Source organism: Aythya ferina (genome assembly GCF_964211825.1).
Source record: "Aythya ferina genome assembly, chromosome: 2".
In the NCBI taxonomy this organism is placed as follows: domain Eukaryota; kingdom Metazoa; phylum Chordata; class Aves; order Anseriformes; family Anatidae; genus Aythya; species Aythya ferina.
Window position 1 is genome coordinate 136,407,166 of NC_140297.1, and position 23,510 is coordinate 136,430,675.

The 23,510-nt window shown below is 41.0% G+C and overlaps 3 protein-coding genes across 5 annotated transcripts in view; 2 read left to right on the forward strand and 1 right to left on the reverse strand.

Annotated features, from left to right (window-relative positions):
• The window catches only part of CIBAR1 (CBY1 interacting BAR domain containing 1), a 23,631-nt gene extending 16,727 nt beyond the window's left edge, over positions 1–6,904 (forward strand). Inside the window, exon 8 of the mRNA XM_084512066.1 lies at positions 1,462–6,904. Within this exon, the coding sequence (XP_084368192.1) occupies positions 1,462–1,545 (84 nt within the window). The 3' untranslated portion in view covers positions 1,546–6,904. The remainder of the gene's footprint in view (positions 1–1,461) is intronic.
• Positions 6,033–12,304, reverse strand: RBM12B (RNA binding motif protein 12B). 2 transcript variants are annotated; one of them, XM_084512063.1, is made up of 3 exons: positions 12,198–12,304; positions 9,512–9,557; positions 6,033–8,793 (listed from the first exon to the last, which is right to left on the reverse strand). In XM_084512063.1, the coding sequence occupies exon 3, from the start codon at positions 8,763–8,765 to the stop codon at positions 6,654–6,656; it is 2,112 nt and encodes a 703-aa protein (XP_084368189.1). In that variant the 5' UTR covers positions 8,766–8,793; positions 9,512–9,557; positions 12,198–12,304; the 3' UTR covers positions 6,033–6,653. The 2 variants fall into 2 exon arrangements, with proteins under 2 accessions (XP_084368189.1, XP_084368190.1); XM_084512064.1 differs by having other exon boundaries at positions 6,033–9,557; positions 12,198–12,270.
• A 2,198-nt stretch (positions 12,305–14,502) lies between these two features.
• Positions 14,503–23,510, forward strand: part of TMEM67 (transmembrane protein 67) — a 30,670-nt gene continuing 21,662 nt past the window's right edge. Inside the window, exons 1-7 of one of the 2 annotated variants that reach the window (XM_084511489.1) lie at positions 14,503–14,672; positions 16,674–16,762; positions 19,118–19,211; positions 20,670–20,769; positions 21,317–21,386; positions 21,478–21,552; positions 22,510–22,572. In XM_084511489.1, coding sequence (XP_084367615.1) covers positions 14,534–14,672; positions 16,674–16,762; positions 19,118–19,211; positions 20,670–20,769; positions 21,317–21,386; positions 21,478–21,552; positions 22,510–22,572 — 630 coding nt within the window. In that variant the 5' untranslated portion in view covers positions 14,503–14,533. The remainder of the gene's footprint in view (positions 14,673–16,673; positions 16,763–19,117; positions 19,212–20,669; positions 20,770–21,316; positions 21,387–21,477; positions 21,553–22,509; positions 22,573–23,510) is intronic. The other variant, XM_084511488.1, reaches the window with a different exon arrangement.

Sequence of the window (23,510 nt, forward strand, 5' to 3'; positions counted from 1 at the left end):
TTTAATTACAGAGTGGTCAGAGATACCTGACTAGCGAGTAGAAAGACCCCAAACGAGCACCTCATATTCCAAGAGAGGGGAAGCTTTTATTCAGAAATATGATTGAAGTTCTTGAGAACTTCAGATGCTCTTAAATAGAGGAGGAAGAAAAAAAATAAAAAGAGGGGGAAGAAAGAAAAAAAAGAGCTTGGAAGATTAGTCTGTTGAAATGAAGCTACCTTACCAGGCTCAATTTGTGGCACTCCTTTATCTTCAATTCCAAATCAGTGTCATTGTCTCTGTCTTCTTTCCCAGAACGAATTGCTGCATTAGGCATTCACACTCAAGTTAACCCAGTTCCATCTAATGATTAACTCCATTTTCTGTTAAGTTCAAAAATTTGCAACCAAGTACTTGCTTAAAGCTGAATCATATATTTCGTGAGCATCAACACCACTAAGGATTCTTCTGCTTTCGTTAGTTCACTAATTACACAGTTTGCTTTATGCACACACCAAGTTTTTTTGTTATGTACATAGCTGTATAAATTAAGAGATCTCACAAGTCTGAATTTAATAACCAGTTTTTAAGAACCCTTAAAATAGGAGGTTGAGAATAAAAGGGCAAGTTTTGTCTTCAGTACTGAAGTTTGTGTATGTAGCCACATGTGAGAAAACTCAGGAAACATTAGAGCTGCAGATGCCCTCAGAGAACTGCTGAACCCAAAATCATTTTTGAAAAGCATTCTAGATGATTCAGATAGCTATCTTTCTTAACGTTCCTTTTTCAGGGGGGAAAAAAGGTATTCTACTTTAAATTGTAAATGTTCCATCTTCTATGAATACTCTCTCTTTAGTAGGAATTAGAGCTCTCATTAGAAGAAAGTACTGATGGCAGAGCCTTTCAGATAAGATGAAAGCTTAGCAGCTGGCATTTTATTATTATTTTTTAATATTTGATGAACCATAAAAGGACTGAAGTTACCACTCTGAAGGGCAAGCACTGGTGGTCAGGGAAACAAGTTCATATATGAACCAAGACTTCTGGTAAAGTCTCTAATTTATTCTCAGAAACAGTTTAGAGCAACACAGTGTTGAGCTTTTCATTTAACTGAAGAGGTTTGATGTCTTCAAGATTATGCCTTAACACTCACCTTCAACCTGCTGTCTAGGGAGCCAACCAGCAAAAACCTAACACCCCGTTGCTTTTTAACATTAATTCAATTACTACATAGCTTTCCCTGCCATGTAATAGCTTTCAGGAGTATGGGGATTTTTAGCTTTCAAGATTCATTTACTGATTTTCTAGTTGGTGCTCTGTTACCTTTCTGTTGGCATGGTGTACTTTACCATAAATTGCAGGATTAAGGGATAAAGACCACCACCAAACACCCAACCTACAAGACTTGAAATGCCAACAGAGACGTTCTCCTTCCAGCATTAGATACATACTTGATTTACTTTTGTTGAATTTTCCTTTTAGATTTCCAACAGCATGCCAAGGAAAGAGGAGGAGGAAGAGGAGGAAGATGATGATGAAGACGATGATGATGAGGAAGAACTTTAGATGCTACAAAGAGATGTAACAAATGTCTTTTTTTCTTAACTGACTGGAAAACAGAAAAGACTTCCCTTTACCTAAAGGTTTTTATGTATTAATTACAATATTAAAAACTTCCCTGAGGTTGTATTTTTTTAAAAATTCCATCAGGAGCAAGAATTGCTACTAATAGTAGTGTATTCTACAGACAACAAATGACCGGTTTCAAAGAAATGGAATTAGGTTTGCTGCAAGTGGACAATTTCAGCAGCTAGGAAATGAAAACTGTAAATAGTATCTTCTATTAGATATGCATAGGTGCTATATTGCAGTCACAGTTGCTTAAACTTCTATGACAAATGACATTGAAAAACTGCACGAAGCTGACAAGCAGTTATGAACGTAAGGGTTTTGCTTGTTACTTTGCCAATATATTGCCACATTCTCTAGCTACACGCCTCTCCGTTCAGTAAATCCTCTAGTGGTACCTGTCCTAACTGGTTTTATCCATCCTAAAGTAACAATCCTGTTACATTTCATTTCATTTTGTTACACACCCTGGATTACAGAAAGCAGAGCGGGGCATATTGTTCTCTCATTATTTTCCTGAGACTTGTCTAAGATGACTTTTGATTCCTTTATACACACACCATGAAGCATTAACTATTAAGGGCCTAGTTCAGGATCTTGTTTTAATACTGCATTGCTTTTAAATAGAAGTGCCTTCATACTAAAATTAGGTAATATTTTATATAGCTGACATTTATTATGAATTGACATTCTGTATATATAGTTTGTTTCCTGTGTTTATTTGGTTGATTCAGTTATCATTTCCATCCAATGCATCAGAAATTACACATTTTGAGTGTAATTTCCAGGTCTAGTATCTGCTAAATGTGTACGATTTTCATTACTACCAAAAAAAATGAACATTTTTAAAGGTTTTTGAGATGTTAAGCATATGTATAAAGCCAGAATTTAAACCTGTAACTGGGAAAACAGTTTCAAGTTATAAGCAAATACTCTCAGTTAAGGAAATAAACCATAAAATGATTTTTTTAATATTGATGCTGTGTGTGTTCACTGATGCAAAGCATGCAACACAATTGTTTTAACAGGTGAGAAAACAGGTTTTGCCAAAAATTAACATGAGGAAAATAGAAGTGAAAATGTCAGTGTAGAGGGCTCTGGTTTAAACCCAGAAAATAGTTTTACAGATGAATTATGTACTATCATCACTTACCTACCATTGACAAGAAGCAAAATGCTAATGACCAGAAATAGCAATGACCAGAATTGGTAACGACCAGAATTTAGCAGAATGCCAAAATGCATTTAGGAAACGAATTCCCTTCTATTTCAGCAAGTAGGGCACTTAGATAGATATTGGTATCGTTACTGATCATTGCCACTTTTCCATTTCATATTCTGTCAAGTCATGTAGTGCACGTCCTAAATACCTGGTTCATTTAATGCCTTTATCAGTATGCTCTAGGTATGTGCGAATAGGAATTATTTCTGTACCGTGTCTTGAAAAAGGGATTCTTAATAAAGAATGAAATAGCATTTACATCAACTTCCAACTAAAAGATCGGTTTTAAGATACAGAAAGGGTTTTTCTTTCCTGAGCAGCTTCTCTACCTCACAAGAAGTTTACTTTAAGACCTACAGAAAGGGAGAAATATCAGTGTCGGACAACTTTGTTCTCCTACACGTATGTCTAAAGTTTGAATGTTGGACAGAAACTTTGTGAGCTCGAAACTAGGGACATAAAAGCCAATACACGAGTTAATGCATTTTAAAACCACAAGAATTCAGAATGTAGCTACAGAATGAAACATTACCTAAGGATACTTTTGCAAAGATTATTCTGATGAATTAAGTGCTTACTTCAAGACTCAGTACTCCCTTTGTTCATGCACATTTTTGTCCCGACACCTAGATGATGCAGGCTCTTATGAAGAGGTTTTTTTCAGACTGTCATAAGTTACGGCTTTCCTGAATGCCTCCAGCTGCTTCCTATGTGATCAGTATTACTAGTTTTTGAAGCCACAGACTGTTCTTTAAATATAACTTTTGGACAATGGTAGCAAAAGCAACCACAGATTAAGTGTAACTAAGGCAACTAGATGGATTCCAGATCAACAGCACAAACTGCAGCATTTCCTTTGTTCTTTTACTGGATGGATGGTGCTTAAAAAGGAAGAGCAATAATTCACACCGTGTAATTACACACTGCTGTCACTGATGTGTCCTTTACTCTGAGTGCCTCCAAAGCTTAAACATCTGAACTATTTGCAGCAGGGAACGCTATCAATCACCACACCATGCACTTGTACCAGCCTATGCAAGCAGAGACAGAATTCAATGCAAACTAGATACACCCGTCCCAGTTAAACAAAAATACTAACTGGAAAACGGGTAAAAATTGAGAATCAACTACCCTACTAACCTTACTAACTGATGTATTGGCATCCTTCTCTAATTTCCCTGGGCTTCAGATCATCTACACATCCTTTGAAGCAGAGCTTTATGTACCTCACAAAAATGAATCTGGTCTATCAATTAGACATTTCATAGATTAACCTAGAGCAGTCATTACCTCTCATCTGTAATTTAAGATTAAGTAGCCACAGGGCAAACAAGGAATGCTTTAAAATACCTTAATTAAGATCTCTGCCATTATAAGCTTTGGGACTCTTTTCATGTATCCACTAGGGTAAAAAAAAAAAAAAAAAAAAAAAAAGTTACCATTCCCCAAATTAATAGTTCTTTGTCAGCAGTTACTCAAAATTTCTTGAGAGCAGACAATGCCCTTGGAGTAGGCTTTTCCCAAAACAATCTCACACCTAACCAACGAATGACCCACTAAATTACCTTGTCCTTCCAGTCTCCAAATCCTGCTTCTTACAAAAATGTGTGTATGTGCACAGAGCAACGCTGCTCTAGAGGCACGGTAAAAAATTTACCAATTTATATTCAGGATTTGACAACCCCCTATTTTGGCGTTTTTAAATTCTTCCAGCTACTCCACATTACCTGGAGGAGAAAATAGTCGCTTTCTTTCTTTACAAAACAACAGCAGGTAACATAGGCAGGAATTAGTAGTAAAAATGTTAGCTTACAGAAAAAAACAGTTTTCAACGGCGTGATTAGAACATGTAACTTTATTTTGAGAATCCCTTTGGCGTGCTATTATTTTCCCTGCAGTCTGTTGGCTTTTTGATCACTCTTATAGCAACTCTGAAGTAAAAGCAGCAGGTTTTTTTTATTCCATTTAAATTCAGAGGAGCATTCAGAACAACACACTTCTAAAGTTCCTATCAGTCAGCAAAAAAGTATTCAGGCTTTTTTAATTTGGCCATATCAAAGTTCTTCTGCTGAGGAATCCACACCTACAAACTCAGCATTACCATTCTCATTTAAAATGCTTTTTTCTGAGCACTTCAAACAGAAGACAAGTCATATGCACAAGAAATGAAGCTACATTAGCCTTTTAACAATTACAGATGAAAAAGGGGGGTGCCTTGTTAATTTCTAAAGAGCTTACATGAAATTTAGTAATGATGATGACTTTACATAAAAGAACTAAGGTGTGACCTCCAGCAAGGGTGATCAGGAACTAGAACAGGCTCCTCCGAGAGGCAGTGATGGTCTCTGTCCTTGGATATTGGAAAGCTAAGGCACAAGACCTTGATTAATGTGTTCTAGTTGACCCTGCTTTGCGCAGTGGGGCTGAATGGGAGACTTCCAGGACCCTCTTCAACCTCAACTCCTCTATCAATCTCTATTTTTTTTGGCATTGCCCACGCAAAGTTTAAAAGTAGTTTTTGTCATCAAGTAGCAAGTTTGCCATCTTCATTTCAGAGGTAACTACAAAAATGCCCTAAAATTCTTTAGTAATCCAAGTACTACCTCATTCCAGTTGCAATTGCCAGTGTATTCACACCAGTTTCCTACTAAGCCTGAATTTTGAAGATGCAGAGGATTTTCCTCAATCAGGATAGTTTTTATTTCTTACTGAAGTTTGTGTACACTGGTACCAAACCAGTCAAAGCATTCCAAACACTGAAAGTTTATTCTCTTGTACAAGAAAAAAATAAAAAAGCTCCTCGTGAGCATGGTTGCCAGGGACACATTAGTTAAAACTGATTATACATTGACCTGGAATGCATCCAGCCACCATTAGCAAGTTAATATTCATGTAACAAGCATGTGGAGATGAACTAAAGACCACTGAAACTTCAGGCTGAAGCCACAATTCTTGCTGTAATTTTAGCATTCATTTTCTGCCTCAAAGGTACTACACTGAGTGAAGAGAACAAGAAAGCCTATCCACCTGATTCATGGAGATCTCGGAGTCTTTGTGAGCTGCGTGTTCACTGCAACGTTGACAAACTTTGAACAGTTCAATCTTTCCACGGAAAGCAACCAGCATTGTTCTAAGACCCAGGTACGCTGCAGATAATAGTTGACGTGAGTAGCTAGACAAGTTTTAATTATAAGACACACACTTAATAACAATTTCATTTTTATTTAAAAAAAGTTGCAGAGCCAGCAAAGCCAGCTAATGTGAACAGATCTTTTTTTCTTCTAACAGGGATGCCTGCAAACACATGAAACCGAACAAAACCTGAACAGCTTACACAAAAAAATAAAAAATAAAACCCAGTCTTTTTTAATTTCATTAAGCTAACCTCAGTAAGAACGGTTACTGACTAATGCAGATTGCACTGAAGTTTTTGTCTGAACCGTTTGCGTGGTTGGTCAACCAGCACTTACAATTTGATTTGATGCAAAGTCAGGGGACAGGGAATTAAAGCAAACAAAAAAAAATAAAAAAGGAAAAAGAAAAGAAAAAGCATTAGAAATTCATGCTTTTATACCTTGCTGTAAAATATTCAATGTCCTCCGGAATTTCAGGCTCTTCTCTGCCACAAGAAGTAGGCACAATATATTTCTCAAATCTTAACCATCAAGGTATTTCAACCCAGAGCTAAACACCCAAACTAGGTATTATTTACAACCGTTGATGGAAACCATTTCTTCTTCAACTTCTAGTCATTAAAAACATAAAAACAACTGTCAATACTGTCAAATCTAGAATGTTTTATTCTAGAGCATCTCTTCCTCCTTTACAGCAAGCTCAGCTTAACTTTTCTGGGACCAATTGGCCTATCATTCAATTCGTTAATAGCAGCCATCGCTTCCTCATAGTTTGTCATCGCCACAATAGCATCACCCGAAGGCAACCCTTGTTCGTTATACTGCACGGAAACCGACTCCGGTATGACTCTGTAGCCATAGAAAAAATCCAGAATCTCATTGGGAGTCGCTTTAAAAGGTAAATTTTTCAATCGAATAGGAACAACCCGGTCAGAACCACCACCACCACCACCACCACCGAAATTTGGGTCCGGCATAAATCTGCCTTCTGGAAAGTTTCCCATTTTGTTATTCCCAAACTCCATTCTGCCAAAGTGTTCGCTGTCACCCCCAAAATCCATGAGGGGTGGCGGGCCTCTAAAATCCTTAGGAGGGCACATGAAGTTCTCAGGGGGGTGCCTAAATTCTGAAGGATGCCTGAAGTTCCCAGGGGGACCAAACGAGTGCATGGGTGGCCCTTGCGGTGGTCCAGGTGGGGAACCAACCGGACGGGAGAGCTCACCTCTGTCATACGTGTGCGAATGCCCCTGCATCTCGTTTGGGGCAGAGAACGGAACAGTGACACCAAACTTCTGCATCTGCTCTTCAGATATCAGTCTCAGCAACACCTCCGTTCCCAAGAACCTCCGACGATTTAAGTTTTCCGCTTTCATGGCTTGTTCTTCAGATTTAAACTTCACTAAGGCTTCTCCCAGCCCAGCTCCTTTGTCGTCATAGAGCAAGTAAATGTCATCTTCATCAATATCGAATCTCTCAAAGAACTTTTGCACTTCGACTTTTGTCACATCAAACGGAAAATTCCTCACATAAGCACACACCTTAGGGCCAGAATGACCTTCCCGGTAACTTTTTTCTGTCATGGCCTGGCCAGGAAGATCTCTTTCCTGAGATCTTCTCCTCTCGTAAGAATCAATTATTTTCAACATAGACTTTCTTGCAATTGGAAAAATGTAAACGGGACGATTGAGAAGAACCTTTCTATGGCACTCCAAAGCAGCCTGATAATCTCTCTCACTCCTTAACATCACAAAGGCATCTCTAGTCCTCCTCTGATGCTTGTCTGTTAGAAGCTTGATTTGTTTGCTGCCTATATCCAGATCAGGGAAAAAATCTCTCAGATCTCTCTTCTCCACGTTAGTCGAAAGATTCCTTAAGTGTATGTAATATTCCTGGCTGGGGGGAGAACGAGAACGCGTTCTTTGTCTCCTTGGTGATCTCGAATGAGAATGCTTCCTTGCGTGCATGTAGCCCGAACCTCTCGGGGAGCGTTCTTTGAAGAAGTGATCCATCTCATTCGGCACGTCTACCCGCCCGCCATACTCGATCCACCGCTCCTCCGTGGTCGGTCTGATTTCTATGAACCTCTGCCCCATGTACTGTCTGTGGCGTTTCAGTCCCTCTAAGGCATCGCCAGGCGTAGCGAATTTTACCAAGCAATCACCGTTATTTAAACCGTTACGGTGCTTTATCAGAATCACCCCGTCCACGCGGATTCCGGAAAGGAACGCCCGCACCGCATCTTCTGTCGCAGAGTAGGGAATGCCACGCAGGAACAAGTACAGATCATCTGGGTTAAACGCGTGGGAATCCTTTCTCGACTGATAGCTTGATTTAGGCATGCCTACATCACCGTGTCGCGTGCCATTGGCATGGAACCCAGCCTCCGGGTGATTTGGCGGACCGTAACCAGATTTATTTATTCCTTTCGTAATAGCCGCGACTAAATGCGAGATGTCTCCGACACCCGATGCACCAGAACCATTAGCACCTGCTCGTCTAGACCCAGACAGAGTTTCTCGGCCCCCACGGTCAAATCGTTTCCGGCTCATCTCTATGGTGTTCTGCATCTCCGCCTTGCTGCTGAGAAAGAGCTCTACGCGGGAGTCCTTGATAAACCCTCCCGAACAGCTCATGGCACGCCGTGCGTCTTCATCTGTTGCAAATATAATAAAAGCCTCCCCAATTTCTCCTCCAATAATATGCACACCTCCATCGGGAATATTCAATCCCAAGAAGAAACGACGAATATCTGCAGGACCCGCAACAACAGGAAGCCCCTGCAAACGGATGACTACAGCCATGCTGAGCTCAACCCACAGCAAAAATCACCTGCAGACAAAAAGGTACACATGATAGCACGTCTTTAGTACTCAGCTGTTACAGTATCTTAACACTTAAGCCTTTTTAATGAATGCCCTTGTCTCAATCAAGAGAGAAGGCACGAAAAAAACTCACACGTTCACAAGAATGGGATTAAAAGAAGATTCGCTGACAGTTGATTAGTCAGAACAATTATCTACTCCACCTGCACACGTGGACAAGTCTATCAGTATTCCCTATCCTAAGGGCAACAAAATCCACCTCAGTCACTCCTCACCATCCACGGTACCCAAAGAACACCTAAAGTCTTTCGTGGCATTGTTGCTGGATGCCAGAGATCTCTGCCCAGTCCCGAGGAACAAAATAAAATCCTGTTTGCTTTTGAACAGGACATTTGGGAACATAAACACCGAAAATGCTAGATGATAAAAGGAGAAAGGAAAAAGACTAATTGCGACACTGGGAAATGAAGTAATTCACCAACACTGATGACTTTACTGCTTTGACAAGTCGCTCTAACCAGTGATCGGTTCTGATCAATACCGTACGTTCTCTCAGTGTTCAAAACTGTTGTCTCTTTCACGTAGTCAGAGTATTAATTGCAGCAGCCACATGCACTCAGGAGAGCATATCCTAGCTCCCAGCCACAAGACTGTGAGAAAAAAAAAGGCTGTGTACGATCTCGTCACAATACTCAGTGAGAAGTGTTAAGCTTTGGGCAGCTTACCTGTTTCTGCTTGGAAGACCTGATAAATTCTGTAAAATCAACTTAACTGTGGAAAGAAAATGAAACACAATTAATGGCTGATATCTGTACTTTGGTTTACAAACTGTGCTACATTGCTGCAGCTCATCCATAGCAGTGGCTAACATTAAAGCCAGGCATGTAATGAAACCACAATCTGGGATACAATGAAGAACTCCTTCCGCGTTCCAACATGTTATGCACCGCATCCCTGTGTTGCCATTTTAGAAGCAAAGGAAATTCAAAAGTTAAGTTGACTTCTGCAAATGATGAAAACACGATGAGGTTATTTGGTCATCGATTGTGCCATACTGAGCTGTTGAAATCAAACAGACTGACAGCGAATCGAGGGGAAAACCCTCAATTCTTTGAGTCCTTGAAAGACGTTCAAGTCCATCTCAAGATTACAGTACGTGTCCGTTCTTCCAAAATTCACCTGCTTTCAAAGCTCACAATAGGAGTACACTACTCACCAGTCCAGCACTGCACTTAACGTCCACAGCGAAGACTATCAAAAGAACAAAATTAGGCAGCGAGGAGAAACTACAAGGCTTCAATTCACAAAGCAGAAACTGTATTTTCCCTAAATGTGAACTGCCTTTCACAAGTAAGAACAACTATTGCTTCATCCGCTGACTTGACCACATCCAGATTTTCAACATGACCATCTGATGTCACACAACACAGAGCACAGTACCCTCAGAACAAAGACAAGCTCCCAGAACAACTAACTACATCCCTCTAAAAAAACAGAGAGTCCAAGTCCCTGATGACAAGCGTTTGGGAATATGCCCCGTACAAAACCCTTGCTCAATAACTGAAGCACTAGATCCTGATGCCAAGTTACCTATTGATCACAGTACCTAGTCACTCTGCGTAAGCCCAGCAAAACGAGAGCAAAGACCAAGTTATGAGTCACTTCTACATCAGCACTTCGTAAGCACAAACCCAAACCAACTGCCTGTTTAATACCTGCACTGAAGACCATCAGCTCTCCGTGTGTTTTTGGGGAGTGTTGACCCCAGCCAGCACCCACATAGTTGACTCTACCCAATCCTCACCAGCAGGATGGGGAAGAAAATCAGAGGAAAGGCAAGAAAACTTGAGGGTCAAGGTAAAGAAACTTTAAGAGGTGAAGAAAAAAAGCAAAACAAAGGAAATCACTCACCACCTCCCAGGGGTGGGCCGATTCCCAGCCTGCCTCCAAACAACGGCCACTTTAGAAGCCAAAAATACACTTCCCTCTACAGAAACCAAACAAAAACCTTCTTCTTCCTCTACCTCAGTTCGACGTTACATGGCACGGAACATTTCTTTGGTCAGTCTGGGTCAGCTGCCCCGGCTGCGTCCCCTCACAACCTCTTGCCTACTCCCTGCCTGCTGGCTGCAGTAGCTGAGTGGGGAAAAGAGAGAGCCCTGACGCTGGGCAAGGGCTGCGCAGCAATAGCCAAAACACTCGTGTGTTGTCAGCACTGTCCAGCCACCAATCCAAAACACAGCACCACAGCGGCTGCTACGAAGAAAGTTAGCTCCATCCCAGCCAGACCCTCTGCACCTTTTAATCTATCTTCTCAACAGATGAGATGGCCATGCCAAAAAAGCAAGGAGAGAATTCAAGGGCAGGATTTTCTTACAGGGCCTTCGTGTCTTGCGAAGTCAAATCCGCTGCCCTGCTACTTGATGATGCACTTTATCTGTAGTTGTTCTGAATTTCGCAATTCTGCATTCTCATCCCCATTTTTAAACAGCATTCAGAACAGATCTCCTCAGTACTTCTTCGGTGACAAACGGCAAGTTCTCCTCGATGTGCCAACATACAACCTCCTGCGTTTAAAACCAGGCACACTGATTCCAGATCCTACTGCGATATTCAAGAAATCCACAAACAGAAGCGTAAGACCAGGCAGTAAGCTTTTAGGAGCCATATATTAAACAACCAAAAAACGGTAGGAACTGCAGACAAGCCATCCAACTGTTAAATGAATGACCAAAACGAGTGGCCTTTAGGATGCACGTTCATGAACTGAGCAAAGGCTTCAGAGAACAAAGGTTTACGTAATGAACAGACTGGCAACCTCATGGCAAGTTTAAAAGCAGAGGTGTGCATGTTAAAGCTTTAAGAAATTCTGCGTTTGCCTCAGTTAGCCGGAAAGCAGTACTACACCTATACCTCCACAGCCTCAGTGAACTCTGAACACCATTAGCGCTTCGCTCCAGAAACACCTCCCTCAACATACAGGTAAATAACTAAATAAATAAACACTTTACGGAAGCTAAGCCTGCACCGGACCAGCACTTTGAGCACAACGCAGCGAGGTCAGAGCCGCTCGCATGCAGCAAACGGCGCCAGGAGGGGCACCCCCGGGAACACCCCGAGCGTAAAAGCGACCAAGCGCCGGGATTCATCAACCCCCGGCGGTTCCCAGCAGGATTTATCCTTCCGTCTGCGGGGAGAGAAGGAGAAGAGAGAGGGAAGGAAAACGGGGGGGGGGGGGGGGGGGGGGGGGAAGGGGTTGCCGTGACAGGGCCGCGGGCCCGGCCGCCGCCGCGCAGCGCTCCACGAGGGCCGGGCTGCCGTGAGGCGGCTGCGTGGAAGCCCGGCGGCCCTCGGGGAGCGGAGGCCGCCCGGGAAGCCGCTCAGCCGCCCCTCACGCCCTCCATCACCCACCGGCCGCGCCGCTAGGACAGGCTCCGCGCCCAGCCCCGCCGCCCGCAGCTCCCGGCACGGCTCCGCCAAGATGGCGCCCGCCGCCGACCGCCGGCGGAGGAGGAGGCCGAGTGCGCCTGCGCGACCCCCGCGGCTCCTTCCGCCGCTTTGGCGGGAGCGGGCGGCGCTGAGGGGAGCCGCGCGGCAGGCTGCGCATGCGCATAGCGACCGTTTGTCCGTGCCTCTTCTCTTCGTGGGGGGGGGGGTTAAGTAATACAATGGGTAAATGATAGCTGAGGGAATAGGAAATACAATGCCTTGTTGGCTGAACAATCCTCTTTTACAACTAAAAAACACACCTCCTGGGCAGAAATAGCCCCCTTCTCGCTGTGAGCCCGCTGCTCATGGAGCGTGCACAAGGAATTAAAGGGTCACAGTGCCTTTAAAGAGAAACAAGAAAGAATTAGCTGACATTATGACATTATGCATAGGTCATTATGCTCCCTTAACCACCAATTGTAGTAATTTTGTGTATAACTGGAAAGTATAAAAATGAATTTTCAGCGTCGAGAGGTGTGCTAGCTTTGTGGAGCTACCACCTAGCACCCATCTCTACACAGATACATAAATAAATACATAGATATATAAATATATAAATATAAAAATACATAAATATGTAGATATATAAATATATAAATATGTAGATATTTAAATATATAAATATATATATATCTTGACCATTAATCAGCTCGTTACACCAGATAAAGAACAACACTTTGGCTAGACAAAAATAAATCTTTATGGCAGATTCACCCTCTCAAGTGGCCCTTATCTATCTTTTCTAAGATTAACTTGAGCTTAAGAAGTTGAATTTGTGCCAGTGTTTTTGACAGAGCCGTCCCCAGAGCAGTGTTGAAAGCAGACTGCCTGTTCTCTTCCAGAAATAAATTTCCTGATAGTAAAAATACACAGTGTAACTGAGACATCAGTGAGACATAGTTGAGCAACTAGTGTAACAAGGTCCTCCTGTCCTTTTGCTTTGAGTTTTGGGAAGCCAGTATCCATGCTGTGTTAGAAAATCCCTAGAAAACAACAGGTGGCTGGCCACAAGCAGTGAAGCTGCCTTCTCCTTAGGAGCCAGCAGCTTGCTGGTGGTTGTAGGACTTTTGTGAAATCATTAACCCTTTGGATTAAAGGGCTTTAAAAGAAATAATAATATTAATAATATTATTTCTAATAATAATAATTAATAATATTAATATAATTAATATTATTATAATATTAATTATAATTATAATTATAATATTATTAATTATTATATTAATAATTAATAATTAATAATAATATAATATAATAATATAATATTAATAATATTATTATAATATTAATAATATTATAATAAATAATAATATTATTTCTTTTAAAGGATTAAGATATTTGAGTAATAATTTTTGCACAGGAAGAAACTACTTTTTCTCTGTATTTTTTTTCTCTAAAACCAACTTTTATGGCACCATTGCCTGGGCATGTCTTGGTACAGAGGAAGGTGTCTGTCCTGACTAAAAACACTGGAGATGTTTTAAAAAAAACACGTAACATTGTGACGGGAAATACCTATGACAAATGTTTGCTGTCCCTGGGAGGGGTGTTAGAGACCAAAACATAACATGTTTCTGTTGTGGTTTAACCCCAGCAGGTAGCCAAGCACCACACAGTTGCTCTCTCACTCCCCTTGAAAAACCTCATGGGTTGAGATAAGCACAGGGAGGTTGTGCACCATCTACCACCACGGGCGACATGATTCAATATGGGGAAGATCAGTGTAATTTGTTGCCAATTAACAAGACTAGGGCAGTGAGAATTGAAGCAAACTAAAACCACCTTCACCCCATCCACCCTCTTCCATCTCCTCCCCGCAAGGGCTGCAGGGGAACGGGGGCTGCGGTCAGTCCCTGATGCTTCGTCTCCGCCACTCCTTCATGGCGTGGGCTGCCCAAAAGCTCTTCAAGAACTGCTCCCAGGTGGGTCCACACCACGGGGTCCATCCCCCAGGAGCAAACTGCTCCAGCACGGGTCCCCCACGGGTAGCAGTTCCCCCCAGCCCCCCTGCTCCTGCGGGGGCTCTCCATGGGCCGCAGCCTCCTCCAGGCCACATCCCCCTGCTCCAGCAGGGGCTCTTCCACGGGCTGCAGCGCGGAGATCTGCTCCATGTGGGACCCCTGGGCTGCAGGGGGACAGCCTGCCCACAGGGCTCCCGGTCCCTCCCTCCCTCCGTACGGGGGCGGCTCCGCCGTGAGGCTGCGCGGCCGCCGGTCCCCATGGCGCTGCTGCTGCCGCTGCTGCTGCTGGTGGTGGTGATGGTGGCGGAGCCGCCGCCCGGCCTCGGCTTCTCGCTGCCCCTGCAGCGTCCCGCCGAGTGCGGCCGATCCCGGTACTTCGACGTCTCCCGCCTGGTCTGCGGGCCCTGCGGGCAGAACCAGGCGCCGAGCGCCGGCGGTGAGCGAGGCGGGGGGCGGCGGCCCCGGCAGCGGGACGGGGGGAGGCCGGGCAGGGACACGGTCCCCGGCCCCCAGCACCTCCAGGGATGGGGCATTCACAGCGTCTCTGGGCAGCCTGTGCCAGGGCCTCACCACCCTCTGGGTGAAGAATTTCTTCCCTATATCTAATCTAACTCCCCTCGTTCAGTTTAAAGCCATTCCCCCTTGCCCTATCCCTACACCCCCTGACGCAGAGTCCCTCCCCAGCTGTCCTGTAGCCCCCTTTAGGCACTGGCAGGCCTGACCCTAATACCTGACAGCCTCCTCCTTCAGCAGTGGTAATGGTCAGATGCAGATGGCTGTCTCTGTAACTGCTACCCCCCACCAGCACGGTATCTTACAAAAGTAACTCCATACTTGCTGAAAAAATACACTCTAATAGTTTTCAAAGCCTTCATAATGAATGTGTTTAAATCCATAATGTTCTTTTAGCCTTGACTCTTCCTTTAACTCCAAGGCTTCAAGGAAAGGTAAATTCCTGGGGGAGGTCAAGGATTTGAGCTTTTCCCCAGCACCTGGCTGGAGCTGTGCAGGTAGATGCCACTCAGCCTGCGCCTTGAATCTTGCCTGAAATCTGCTTGGGACTGCACAAGTCATAGAATCATTAGGGTTGGAAAAGCCCTCCAAGATCACCTGGTCCAACCATCCCCTACCACCAATGTCACCCACTGAACCCTGTCCCCAAGCACCACGTCCAACCTCTCCTTGAGCACCCCCATGGACGGTGACTCCACCACCTCCCTGGGCAACCCGTCCCAGTGCCTGACTGCTCTTTCTGAGCAGAAATATCTCCTCATTTCCAACCTGAACCTCCCTTGCGGCAACTTGAGGCCATTCCCTCTAGTCCTATCACTAGTTACCTGTGAGAAGAGGCTGACCCCAGCTCCCCACACCTTCCTTTCAGGTAGTTAGAGAGAGCAATAAGCTCCCCTGAGCTTCCTCCAGATCAAACAACCCCACTTCCCTCAGTCTCCCTGGCCATGTGCTTCATGACAAGCTCATGGCTGTGGGTTCTTCCCTCAAGCAACAGCTCCTTACACCTCTTCCTTGATCTGATCCTACTGGGCTTTTCTTTCGGTATCGTTAAGAAACAGTTTGGTGTCCCCTGACTCAATCCCTGACCATTTTCAGAAATGCCATTTCTGTAAAACTGGTCTGGTGAGGAAGCTTTAAGGTGCTTTATGGTTAGAGAACTTTTCACATAGTTTTACGTGATTTTTAAGTGCACAGTTCTATGAGCTGAAGTAATAATAAACATAGTTCATTAGTACTTAGAACCAATTTTATTTTGTAGTATGGTTTTAAACATATATTCCATGATAGTGAGAATGAAAAATTTTAGGAAAAAAATATTGTTGACCACTAACAGGTGCTGTAAAAGTAGTGTTGAGTTTAATTTCATAGTAAATAATAGGCATGTTCTGTTATTCATTGAAAACCAACAGAAAGCTTGATCCTCATGCAAAATTTTAAAGGCATTGAGTTTAAAATATCTTTAAAACTACATTTATATTTTGAAAAACTTTTACATACAAACATGTTTTTAAGACTGACTTCTTATTCAAAGGATAAAAAATGAATACAGACATTTAAGGTTGGTGGCGTAAAGGGAATGGCCTGAGAATGGCATTGTGGCAAGATTTATACAGATATTTCTATCTGTTATTAGATAGAGCTAAAGAAAAAATACAAAAACACAAGCTCTGTGGGTTCACCCTTGATGCCCCGGTGTATCAGCCAACCCAGTGACATTTTGTGAAAACTTTCCTACAAACGGTAACATGAACATTTTTTAAAAAGGTAGCTGATTTTCATGCCCATCTTACTCAGGTCTTTCAGTTGTGTATCTAAAAAAATATATTGAACTCTTGAGAACAATAACAGTTGTTCGTAGTATTCTGTGAAAAACAAAACAAAACATTTTTACATAGATTAAAACTGTTTGTATTCTTGTTTTCAGGTAGTTCATGTGAATGTCAGCCAGGATTTAGGATGGTTTCTAATAATGGTGGGTCTTCTGTTGTTTGTGAGAAATGCCCAGAAAATATGGTAAGTATTGCACTTTTAATACTTTGCCATAATAATGCTTTTTTTTTTTTTCAAATTTAAATTTCTATCTGAATGCAAGCTGTTCTTCCTTAATTTTAAATTATTTTCCAAAATAGTCCTTACTTGGGATTTTTTAAATATTAGACCACGTTTATCTGTAGTATTTTTTTTTCTCTTCAGAGCTGTTTATTGCTATTATTTTGCAGGCATTTTTTCGTAATAAATTTGACCCCACAGACAAAGTTTATATTTTAAATGTTCAATATTTTGTTTGTTCAAATAAATGTTCCAATATTTATGTTTGTATTTTAAAAGTTCAGTTTCCTTCTACTGCTTTTCTATTCTGCCTCATGTTATGTTACCCTTGCCCACTCTTTTACAGGATGCCAAAGTAGAAATGCAGCTCATAAGTATCTTATTTGATAAGTTATATAATTTCTATTATTGGAATACTTAATCTCCCTACTCCCTTATACTTCATCTTTACTTTTAAATCAACTGCTACTTTTATGTTATTTTATTTTTGTCCATACACCTTTGTAGTTTGGTCAATTCTTTCTACCTGTCTTGGCAAATTAAGCTATAATTTTGAGCCACATTTGCAGCATTGAACCAGAGACACCAGACTTAACCAACCAGCTTTCTTCCTCTGCAGTAAATAAAAAAATAACATTTCTCCAGCAAAAACAACTTGTGAAAAAGGCTTCTGGAATATTTCCTTCTCTCCAATACAGCTAAATAAAAACATCATACGATGGGTGAGCAATTGGCTAACGGGCAGGGCCCAAAGGGTTATGGTAAATGGAGCTGCGTCAGGCTGGCGGGCGGTCACCAGTGGGGTCCCTCAAGGCTCCATTTTAGGGCCGGTACTTTTCAATATTTTTATAAACGATCTGGATGTAGGAATAGAGGGTATTTTGAGCAAGTTTGCTGATGACACCAAACTTGGAGGAGTTGTGGACTCAAATGAGGGCGTAAAGGCCTTGCAGAGGGATCTGGACAGGTTGGAGAGCTGGGCGATCACCAACCGCATGAAGTTCAATAAGAGCAAGTGCCGGGTCCTGCACCTGGGACGGGGAAACCCTGGCTGCACGTACAGACTGGGCGATGAGACGCTGGAGAGCAGCCTAGAAGAGAGGGATCTGGGGGTCGTGGTAGACAGCAAGTTGAATATGAGCCAGCAGTGTGCCCTGGCAGCCAGGAGGGCCAATCGTATCCTGGGGTGCATCAAGCACGGCATCGCTAGTAGGTCAAGGGAGGTGATTGTCCCGCTCTACTCTGCGCTGGTGCGGCCTCACCTCGAGTACTGTGTGCAGTTCTGGGCACCACAGTATAAAAAGGACATGAAACTGTTGGAAAGTGTCCAGAGGAGGGCTACGAAGATGGTGAAAGGCCTGGAGGGGAAGACGTACGAGGAACGGCTGAGGTCACTGGGCCTGTTCAGCCTGGAGAAGAGGAGGCTGAGGGGAGACCTCATCACAGTCTACAACTTCCTCGTAAGGGGTTGTCGAGAGGCAGGAGACCTTTTCTCCATTAACACTAGTGACAGGACCCGCGGGAACGGGGTTAAGCTGAGGCAGGGGAAATTTAGGCTGGACGTCAGGAGGGGGTTCTTCACAGAGAGGGTGGTTGCACACTGGAACAGGTTCCCCAGGGAAGTGGTCACTGCACCGAGCCTGTCTGAATTTAAGAAGAGATTGGACTGTGCACTTAGGCACATGGTCTGAACTTTTGGGTAGACCTGTGCGGTGTCAAGAGTTGGACTTGATGATCCTTAAGGGTCCCTTCCAACTCAGGATATTCTATGATTCTATGATTCTATGAATAATTGTAGAAAAACTCTCAAGAGGCCAGTTTAGTTGGATCAGTTACATATTTAGTGGCTAACTGGGTAATGCAAGAAATTTCCTGCTTCTTTTCATCTTCTTGTTACACTAGACAAAGCTTTTGACAAATCATTTTGACTTCCATTTCCGTTGTTTCTGTATATCTATATGTAAATATGGCTATTTATGCATTGCTATGATTATTGTTTTTTGTTGTTGTTTTTAAGCATAAAGCCTCTATCTTTTTTAAACCTAACACTTCCAGCAAACTCTTATCTTCACTGCAGGTGTCAATTAATGTTTCAGAAAAACTGAAGAACCCTTTTTTAGTCTATTTCTGCATAGGAATCATTTTTGCCAGATTGTTTAGCTGTTTTTTTTTTTTTCTTTAACAGCTTCATGAATTCTATCAATGTTGTTATACATGAACACATTTTCTAATAAATAACATCTGGATCAGGAATTCTTCACAGATGTTTGGTGATTTTGATATTTTTGAAAAATATAATAGCTTTACATTTTATTTTAGAGTGGAGTTACTCAAGATGGATGGAATTGTATTAAATGCCCTAAGGGCCTAACTTCTGAAGGAAAATGTAAATGCCTCATTAATGAAGTACTAGGTAAGGAACATATGCAAGTTGTGAGATACTGGTGCTTATTTTAGATATTAGAGATTATTAAGCCAGGCACTTCTGTTAAATGAGAAAGGAAATTTAACATCTGTTTACATTTGTAACATAACATTTCAACATTGCTGTTGATTTCAAACCTCATTCCTCAAAGAGAGCAGGTAAATCTGTGCCACTGTTGGTTGCAATGATAAATACTATGCAAACATTCTAGAAATGAATGCTGTGAATACTGCTACATCGTTTCCTTTAAGCTGGTTGGCATTGGTGAGGAAGGGTTGAAATGGGCATAAAAACAGTATCAATATAGACTAAGAAGAACACATTTGAAAGTTTTGAAGGTTATAAAGTGTAAGTACTTCTCAGTACAGGGATTATACATACATAAGTAGGTGACACAGGATAGCCTGAGCAAGCCAAGCAAGCTACTGTGCATTAAGGTCTGTGGATTTCATGCTTCCCTAAAACATGACTGTATCTCTGAATCCCTGAGACACACTTCCTTGTATCTGCAACGCTTACTTGATGCCTTGGGAAAGCTGCAGACTCATTTCAGTAAACACAGGAAATGATTTTTGCTGTTAATTTTAGTGGTGGTGTTAAGTATGTTTTTGCTTATCTTGCACAGTAAAAAAACTAATAGCAAAGAATAATTTTCATCAAGGGTGTAAAATTACCTCCTTGGAGCTCTGATTTTCCTCATTTGCAGAGACACAGGACAGAAAAGACTTTCCATGTGCCTGTAATTCTTTGATTAATTATTTGCTAATGTCCAGTTTAGGTATTTATTTAACTGAGTGTGCTGGAGAGTCACTCTTTTCCAGGTGACTACTTATAAAATTTTCTAGGAATCTGTAAAAAAATTAATACCACCTCCTCTCCTACAAGCTTTATAAGAGTTGAAAAAATATAAATTCTGAAACATTTTGGTAAAATGTTGAGAGTAAAGCTCCTTCTGTCATTTAATCTCCAAAGCATCAGTACTGAAATTTTTTAATGCTTTTTTTTTTTCATGGTTAGACTTAAAATCTCTTGCCAAATGATTTCATTGCTGGAAGATGCAGTTTTGAAACTTCAAATCTGTGACATTTGCATTTCAGATGAAAATTAATAATTATTATTTTTCCCAGTAATTTGTAAACTTGATGTTTTGAGTTCTATATTTGCAATGAAACCTGGTTTTGAAATTTGGTTCTGAATAAATAGCAAAGGAACAGCAATACTGGACATGAAATATTGCGTGTGCACAGCTATAAACAACACATGAATATAGATATGTGCATTATAGGGATGTTTTTTGCAAGTTGTGCTCTCGATTTTTGGTAAATTAAATCTTTGCATTTATTTCAGAGATCTGCATAGACAGTTTCCCTTTTAACACTTTTTTAGCCATAGTGACATATTGTGCATCATACTATTATACTACACTTGCTTTTCTTTTCCACTTAGTGGAAAGAAGCGTTGATGGTGTTTTGCTAAACGAAGCTTTGTGCATACGTTGTAATGGAAGTGAGCCGTCGTTCTCCGCTTCAGATGTGTTAGGAAATAGGTAAGTATTTTTGTTCCTTGTGTGTTGACAACTTTGAAAGTGCCATAATCTGTTTAAATGGAATATTCTTGAGGTAGAGCCTATATCTGTGGGATATAAGTATTTCTGGATAATAGAAGCATTCTCTTTTGCTTCATCTGTATACGTCTTGAAAGCTTAGTGACAGTTTTAAAAGCAGTGAGTTGGAAGTCCTCAAGCCCATATCAAATTCAATACGTATTGTGTTCATTGAAGTCCTTATATGATCAGCATTGTTCTTTTGTTTTTTAGTTGTTTGTTTTCCTTCAGCGTGACTACAAGCAGGATTTGGACTGGAAGCAGAAACATAATTCTTATTTTGATAATCACCTATTTCATTTCTTTACAACTTCACTGACAAGAAAAATTGGTAATGCATTTTGGATTTTAGTTTGAACTCTTGAAGAAGCTTACAGTATTATCAGGCCTTACCTCCATGAATTACAAACTATATAATCAATTTTCACTAAATACTTAATCTCATACTTAACTACGCTTTAAGTATTTTCTTCATGTTTGTGCTTCATAGGTGTGTAAGATGTGAACAAACTTTCATCAATGTAAGCAAGTCTTGTGACTGTAGCAGCCCAAACATTCTAGTAAGTAGAACGCTTATTTTAATGAAGTTCAGAAAAAAAATAAAAGTTATGTTGAAAAATAATAATAAAAAAATAATTCTTTCTTTTTCAGACTGGGGGATTATGTTTCAGTGCCACTGAAAGCTTACCTCCAAAGGCCATAGCAACTGTTCGGTTTGGACAAATAGTATGTATGCTTATTCTGAATCATTTTCAAGCTATCTCATTACTTATTTTCAGTAAGTCTTTTAATTCTGTTGCTGAAAACCGAAGGTGGTGGTTTGCTATCATGGTGATCGCAAGGTAATCAACATGGAGAGTGTAGACGTGGAGACCAGGCAGGCATTGCTCTAATGGAATAGGCTTAAGAAAATTCTTGCCCTCTTGGAAACTGAAAAACAGAGGTAATTCACATGAATTTGGGATCAAAACAAGTATCATGTGGTCTATTGTATTTACTGTATGCATTTAAAACACATCCTTGTATCACAAAAAATGCTGAAGAGTTCATGAGAGCCTCTAGGCTTTTTTTTTTTTTAATATAAAATTAACATTCGTATAATGTATTTTAAAGGAGTTTTAAAAGATTGAGGGGACATTTTTAGTTATATCACCTGTCCAGAAAAAAAAGCAATTTTCAGTTTTCCTGACAACACATACTAGTGCTTTTTGAAAGTGCAATATTCTAAATAATATCTTATTGAAAACACGTCTTTTCAGTTGCTTACAGTAGGTATAAAACCCGTGTTTTCAACAAGTATGAGGAATTATAAAAGGCAAGTTGTGAAATAATGAATTTGGCAATTTTGTTTCTGAGTTAAATTTACCGCCCAGTCGGCTTTTTCCTCTTGAAATCATTAGTACTTCCCTTGTGCAGTAAAGAAAACTCCTTTGTCACAGATTCTATTTAAAAAATGTCGGTATTTCCATTCTTATTCTGTGTATTCTGTCTAACTTGATGAAGTGAAACAAATTATTTCATAATGGTTGGGTTTTGAAAGGAGATGGTTTGGTTTAGACATTTACAAAGGACTGAAGTCTCTTAGAAAAAATAAGTAGCAGCTCTTAGTTGACAATTTTTCAGATTGTTTTGTGATGGGTTATTGTTCTGAACAAAGACAGTGAAACCATTCCTTATTTACAGGGTGTAACATTGACATCAGCCTGGTTTCTGAAAAACCTGCAAGCCTCAGCCTCTGCCTGTTGGGTGAGTTTCATTAATGTTTCCATTTTTTTCTTGTTCAGAAGTAGTACTCTGTATAAAAGCCCCTTTAACAAGTGACTTTAATTTGTGGAAGTTAGTTGTGCTTATTATTAAAGAACCTTATTTTGAGATGACAGAAGATAAGAAAGTAATATATATACATAACGCTTAGAAAGAGTAGTGAGCAGTTTTGTCAATGGTAATGCAAGTCTCTGTGGCTGGAATCTGCACAAAGATATTTACCTTGAGTAAATCTTATGTTTAAAAAATATCCTGCAATAGTCATAGTCACATGAACTGTTGAGTATATTGCATAAGGGACACTCAGAATTACTTTCTGACATATCCAGTACTGATTGGCATCTGGTCTTTATCTCTTAATTGGCTTTCAGTTGACAATTCTGTTTTGTGATGGAGAATTATCACAGTACCATCCTTTTAAGGTTTGCTTTGTTTTATGTATGCAAATGTTATTTAACATCATATTGCTGTGGGTACCTGTAACTGTCATGGAAGTGTAGGTGCAGCAACAGAATCACACACAATTTTGAAACAGATGCTCATCTGACCCACACAAAGGCAATAGGTGATAATAATAGTTAATGCTAGTGCCACAGTCTATCTGCTTACAGATTTGTTTCACATGGCAGCAGTTTGTTTGCCAAAACTGAACAATGGTATAAATACAGCATAGTTTAGTAACAGCAGGCTAGAGTAACTACTAAAACTGAAAAGAGAATATTTATGGTACATACGACTCCATACATACTGTTGCCAGTCTTAGGTCTTTGATGGAGTCATCTTTGTCCTACAGCCTAAGAGGTTTTAAACATTTTGATTCTGTGTTTTTCAAATACACATTTTGACATTTTTGTAACATCATATCATCTAGCTGATGCAGTGAAAATAAACTCTGAAAAAGTTTCTATTCTCATGCTGCC